This window comes from Cariama cristata, unplaced genomic scaffold, assembly GCF_000690535.1.
Source record: "Cariama cristata isolate BGI_N322 unplaced genomic scaffold, ASM69053v1 scaffold46314, whole genome shotgun sequence".
NCBI classification, from domain to species: Eukaryota; Metazoa; Chordata; class Aves; order Cariamiformes; family Cariamidae; genus Cariama; species Cariama cristata.
This window is the reverse complement of record NW_009615547.1, coordinates 2,678-9,686: the sequence shown is the minus strand read 5'-3', so window position 1 is coordinate 9,686 and position 7,009 is coordinate 2,678. Positions and strand designations below refer to the sequence as shown.

At 39.2% G+C, this 7,009-nt stretch overlaps 1 protein-coding gene across 1 annotated transcript; it reads right to left on the bottom strand.

Annotated features, from left to right (window-relative positions):
* Positions 1–845: 845 nt before the first annotated feature.
* Positions 846–3,830, bottom strand: LOC104154617 (plexin-B2-like; the record flags this gene model as incomplete). The annotated part of the gene is made up of 2 exons (XM_009699814.1): positions 2,733–3,830; positions 846–1,028 (listed from the first exon to the last, which is right to left on the bottom strand). Coding segments are annotated over exons 1-2 (1,281 nt in total), but the record flags the coding sequence as incomplete, so codon positions are not given.
* Between the last annotated feature and the right edge of the window lie 3,179 nt (positions 3,831–7,009).

Sequence of the window (7,009 nt, the reverse complement as noted above, 5' to 3'; positions counted from 1 at the left end):
GATGATTTAAAGGTCTTTTCCAACCTAAATGATTATATGATTAATGAAAATCCTGTGTTTACTCAAGTTCACAAATTCATGTTAGGGAAAACATTTCAATTTGAAGTATATAGCATCAAAAGCAGCAAGCAAAGCATAAAAGTCATTAAAAGAAATTGCTCACTGCTTACAATAGCTAATATTTGTATCTTCTTTTGTAAATACTGATTTATTTTAGTGTTGTAAAATTAAAATTCTCAACTCAGAGCCTTTACACTTGAAGATGTTCAAATTTGCTGTCTTCCCTTATGGTAACCAACAGTTTCAGCTTCAAATTTCAAAACACATAGTGGCACATGGCCATCACTCCCCTTCAAGCAAAAGGCATTTGGCGTTGCAGTCTTAACATTTTAACAGCACAAACACGTGAACCCTTGAGTCCCACACCACACAGTCAGAATTTAGCAGAGCTCCGGCATGGGCTTTGTATTGCCCTCTCAATACACTGAATGGCCAGAATGATTACAAAATGAAAGTTGCTCTTAAACTAGTGTGGGCTTGAATAGAGATAAGGCTAGAGCAGCTGTTAGATTACCTAAGGCTGTTTATATAGGGCTCTCAGTAGGTATCTAATCCTTTGGGAAAAGTGTCATTCAGGCGATACTAATTCAATCTGTGCATTGGATAGCTGAGGTACATCAGAAATAATGTGGTTTTTCTTTGAAATTAAAAATACCAAGCTCCAAGAGAATTTGCTCCTGGTATGCAATCTTATAAATGCCATTTACTTTTAGAGTAGAAGTATGCTATCACTACAGTTTGTGACCTTTTAAACACCTTCCAGTCTTTTAAGTCCAGTTTGTTACCTTAAGAATTTTACCATCCGACGTCCCCAGAAAGGCCACGGTATGCCCGTTCTCCACAGCCACGGTGACGGCCGTGAGATTCATCCCTTCTTTTTGCAGTATTGACTTCTCTGTAACACCATTCTTACTTCCCAAAAGGTACGGCAAATGTTCGGAGCCACAGGGGAAATTTTTGCTTGCATTCTAATAAGGAATAGCAATAGAGAGTGGTGTTAAACATTCAGATCACTAATTCCTAGCTAAGAATGAACTGCAACCCTATTACCAGACAGTACAATACCCTTCAGGCATAGAAGACTAGAAAGAGAGAAATGGATTGTCTGGCCATTTTCCCCCAGCCAACAGGCAGCAATCAGACAGTAGCCTGCTAATTGCAAACTGCTTCAATGCTTTCACTTTCCAGGAGACAATGGGAGAGAAAATTTTTTGTTTCTTTTTCATTACAGCAGTACACTTTAAAAAAGTAACCAGTTTGTTTAATTAAAACGAACATGTCATATAGATTGGGTTGACCAATTTTGTGTCAAAGACTGGTTTTTTAATGCTGTTTTGTTTCTTAATTTGCTGCTATCCATAGAAAAGCAACCCAGTGGCAACTGTTTTGTGAACTTCAACACGTTCCCTCTTCACTATGCTTTAATCCTGAGCTGCAGGGAGTGCCACCAGAAGGAAGTTCATTCACACCTTGCCTTTCCTACTATATTTGGCAACGAGACTGTCTTTCTGATCTGAAATCCACACCTCCTTTTTGCTGGAAGCCACGGCCGCTCCACTTGTCACATTCAGGATTTCTATGTTTGATGCTCACCTCAGATGCAGGGTACTGCAGTCAGTAACACTCGTGTTCAGAAGCAAAAAGTGTTCTTTTGGCCTCTTACCAGTGCTAGTGACCTACTATGTGGGAGAGGGCTGTGGTTTCATGAGATGAAGGATTATGGGTCAATACCAACAGAAGGTATCCCCATGTTCCATCCCTTCATCTGTTCACTCCTACCTCTGGACTGTAGCACACCGCTTCTCAAGCTGTGCTCAAACAGCTGTTTATGCGAGCATGTACCTTGCTCAGGTGGGGGAAGTAAGACATCCTCCTAAAAGCTGGCTGAGTTATTTTTAAGATGATTCAATTCCTCAACCTAGTTTAGGGTTGGCTGCAGTAACGAATGCCATGCACAAGTAGGGCTTGGGAATAGGGTCATGCGGGCAAAAACATAAAGTCAACAGAGATGCTGAAAACTGCCTCTCAGAGACATAGTCATAAATTGAAGAACAGTATGTGGAGGGGTGTAAAGTGCCCTCCAAAAACCTCACAGACAAAGTAACGTCAAGCCATAAAAAGAAGATGGCCAACATGCTATGGAAGTATTTTGAGCCAGAGCAAAATATGAACACCACCTGAATATAAGAAACAAGCGTACTTCCAGTTATCTGAAAATTCAAATCCAAGTGAGAAACAACACTGACCTCCACATATCATCTACAAGATTCTTAATACCATTTAAAAACATTATAAATATGCTGGTTGAGACCAGAATCATCTATAGTGATCACTCAGAAGCTGATCATAGGTGCAACAAATCACTGCATTTGACTCAGTAATTTCCATATCAGAAGGAACCCTTTAAAAGAAATGCATTTATGAAACCAATATTCATCTTTCAGAAGACATCAAATCTTTTTTAAAAGACTCAAAATTATGACTATCTTGCCGCTTCTTGCTTGACCTGTTCCACAACCCTCCCAACCACATTCCATTTCTGTAGTGAATCCAGCTACTGAGTTTTCAGCCATCTGATCTCACTATTGTTTAACTCAAAGCCACCCAAAACCACACAGCTGTATATCTGCCACTAATTCTAACACAGATTCTAAAACTGATACTGATATTACCAGTCCATGCGATGCACAGGGGTTTTCTGCTGCGAAAAGTTTGTAAAATGAGCTGGTATTCTTTTTAGTGTAGCAATCGTTTCGGTTTTTTTCCATCTTTTCATTGATGTGCCGCAAGGAAAACACACACATGGCAGATTTTAGAGAGCCATTATCTTTGTTTACTTTACTGAAGAGTGCAAGAAGAACTTTGTCATCTGAGAGAGCATCCGTAGTTTGTCTCTGCTGAGCCATGCTCTCAGCCAGCTCTTCTCCTGGGGTAGTGACGTAAGCAGAATGGCAGTGGTCATAGGCACCATCATTATCTTTGCAACCCAAGTCCATTTCGAAGTAGGAATAATAATGGGCATCGTCTTTGCACAGACGTGCAATCAGTGTGCGGTTATTGACGGGCTGTTTCTCTTGCTGATTAAAAATAAAATAAACATAATTTTTATCCTCAAAGACTGCCACAAATTGTTGTGTGCTTGATGAGTGATAAGCTGACTTAACAGCTGCCGAGTCTGTATACATTTCAAAAATGTCTTTCCCATCCCTTTCGTAGAGCTGCCGAGTGCTGATTATTATCCCGTTATCATTTGGTCCATTCCCTTTCCCAACAAACAGCACTCGGTCATTATTCAAGGAAGTGATCAATCCCACAGTTGATACATTCTCATCGTTGCTTGCTACAAAGGACTTTTCTCCGCTACTGTCCACATAATACTTCACATTGCTAATGTCTTCTAGATCTCTGATGGCACAGATTCCCTTAAAAAGGCTTCCACACACCACAATTGTTTTATCTGCCTTGTTCAGCAACAATAATTTGTTATAATTGTCAGTCAGTACTGCCTCTTTACATTGATTTTCATCAATGGGAGGTGTGCACTTCTTGTTGTCCTTTCTTGGACCTGTTTCTACAGACCTTATTACATCCAGGTTTTCTGTAAGCTGATACAGAGCATTTACCACGCCCAAATAGATTATCCCAGTGTCATTATCCACTGTTAGATGATTTAGCTCTGTGGCACTCTGAAAAAATTTCAGTTCCTCATTTCTGGAGAAGGTGATGCAAAAACAGCTCAAAATGCTCAGTGTCCAGATCCATAAAGCCATTTCTCTGTAATAGCTAAAAAGGGAAAGAAAAGAACAACATGAAACATACTGAAAAACAAAATTTACACAAAATTCAGCAACATGAAGGGTTGTGGTTTTTTCCTGATTTCAGACACAAATAAACTTATCCTTATGCATATGTAGACACCATGAAGATTATGGAAAGCCTCAAATCCTGTTAATTGCCTAGCAATTTAATGTGTTGCAGAAGGATTAAACAAGGTCATATGTCTAAATGATTATCATATAACCAGTTAGCTAATCAATCCTGTCCTAAAGCACAATGAGAACAACAGACATTTTGAACCAACAGAGCGCCAAGAAGTGGTAGTGCTTCTCCAGACAGCTTCATACTGTATGAATTATTTATTGTTAAGATTTTAAAAATAAGCTGGATGATCCCAGTGTTTCAGGTCGCTCCTTCTTAATAGAGGGAGAGAATTTACATAAAAGCACTTTGGCGTCGCAGGCCTTTCCCCAGAAAGGAAGAAAAACTTTCCACAGACTACAAGTAAGGCTGGATCTGGCTGCTGATGCTCTTCGAGAAGGTGTTACACTACTCCTTCATCAATGTAAAGCTGGAAGATGGTAGAGCCCTTAATATGCAACATTGCCTTTGACTGCTGGTATGCATTACGGTCCAACACTTCAATTCACTAGAGCACTGCAACGTAATAGTTTCAAATCTGTCTTAAGAACATCACTTAAGAGTTTTATGGGACTAAGATTCTGTTACTGTTTTGTTTCGGGTTTTTTTTTCAGAATTTCTTACTTCCCAAGCAGATCACCTGGCTGTTTGGAATTAGATAAAGACCTTCTGTAACTTGTAAGAAGGGGTCTGATTTTAACCTGAAGAGTTAAATGAGGAGGCAAGTCCCAACTGGATTCATAAGCACAGAACATTTTGTCAATTTTCTCTGTGAATGTTTAGTTCTGAGACCAGAAAACAAAAGGTGGCATGCTCAGAGACACCAATGTTAGGGGGGGAAAGATAAATACTGTTGGGAAGAAGTACTGAAAAACAAATATGATCCACAGTATTTTTATTTTCAAAGTTAGCCATGTGACTCCATAGTCTGATGAGAAAGAACCTTTAAACTTACAGAGAATTTCAAGTTAAATCTGAAAATATCTGGAACTCTGAAAGGAAAAGAAAAAATAAAAACCTAGAAAAGACAAGAGAAACCTTTAACAAAGTAATCTCAGGCAAAAGCCTTTAATGAGGAGGAAAATAGCACAAAATGCCAAAACAAGGAACCAAAAAAATAAAAGAAAAATAATAAAAATAATAATAAAGGAACCATGCTCCTGTGTCAGCTATAACTTCTGTTTTGGCAGCAGCAATAGACTCTAGTGGGATGTGAAAGAGAATTGCCTGAATTATCATTTATACTGGGTAACTAAGGCTAAAGGTCAACAACCAGGCTGCAAAACTCTGAGCAGGGAAGGAAGGACCCTTGTTGCGAGCACAAGCCATGTGCCAGCTCCCCAAACCCCCTGGCATCACCAGCAATGCACAAAGGCAACTCCTGCCCTCCAGTATTGACTGCGTTTTGCTCCTCTATGGAGAAAATCCGTATGCAACGGTGAGAACAGCTTTTCTAAAAGCAGCGTGATTCTAACTTCTGAAAAAACAAAAACCTACTAAATGTAACTCAGGATAGTAGTGAAGAAAAAATAAAAGGTTGACTTCAATCTTGTTTTGCTAAAGCTCTTATCATGTACCAAACTGAGTAGCTGACTGTAAAATGAGGTCAAAGAGACAGTACATTACTGACAGCACAAGCATGACTTTCTAATGATAGGTTGACCTCATAAGACAGTGACCAAGAAAAGGCTAAGAATTATAACCCATTCTTCAGACACATGGACTTCAGCACATGCCTTGCAACATAATGAAGTGTTGGACCTCTCCACAACAACCTTAAACCCGCCTTAAGGAACCCAGAAGAATTCTGATATTATTTGTCAGAAACTCCTCTTTTCTTCCTGCTCCCAAGGACCTCAATTTTCCAAACAAGCTTTGATCCCAGCTTACATTGCCGTGGCTAAATGGTATGTCATAATGCATGTCATCTAGTTTCAAATATTTTCCCTTACAGTTCTCTGCAATGAAATAAAAAACCAGCTTGACATACTACTGCAGTGTTGTTTCCTAACAGTTTTATCATTCTACTATCTATTGTACAAGGATCAAACGTTGAAGAATTCATTTGTTCCTGTTTTTCCCACAAGGTAATTATTGTTAGATTATTATAATCTCTGCTCTCAGTCAAAAAAAGCCATAAATAGCTCTACTTACAAAATATGCCCCAAATGAATGGAAAGTACTTTATTGTACCTTAATTTCTGTACTTGGTTCACCTCCATGTCCATTTATTTCAGTGGATTAAAAAACCCTTTTGTCCATTTGTGGTACCCAGAACACAGAGGCAGCACTTGCAATACACCTGCCTTTGTCCCACGAGCAGAACGGAGAGTCTTGCTGGTTCATGTCAGAGCCAGGATTGAAGAAAAAGTACATTTTGCACCTCTAAACCAGACTCTTACAGTAGTAATTAATTTCTCTGTACAAAAATGGGTAATGCTTCCTCCTCACTATTTTCTGCCTTGTTTAGTTATCAAGTCTTTGACTTAAATTATTCAGAACTACATGCATTCTCCAATAATTCTGCCTTCTTTTTCTTTTTTTTTTTTTTTTGGCATTTACTCCCTGCCACCCTAGTCTCATGCCAAACACCGTCAGATTATCTCAGATCTCCATGCAAGGTAACAGTTCTTCATTCTCTGTACCTATTAGTTTTGTTTCCTGCCCCTTCTTCAAAGCAAACAGTAAACAAAAATTAAACATGCTGTGGAAAAGATCCAGAACTAAATTCCCATGCACTTCTCAAATACCAGGCTTAAGGAAAGAAAAAAGCAAACAAAATGAAATGAGATGCACTACAACCACAGCTCATTCTCACCTGATCTTAACTTAATGGGGAAGCAGCAGCTGGAGGAATTCTGCTATGACCAGCTGAGGTGGTAGGAACGACCGGGCTGCTATTAACAGAGATGCCCTACTGAGTTAGGTGCTATGGGAATGCATCAAGGAACAGTTTCCTGCTGTGAAAAACTTCTGTTTCAAATGAACAAGTCACAGAAACACAAGAGAAAACGAGTAAGAAGCCCAGGCT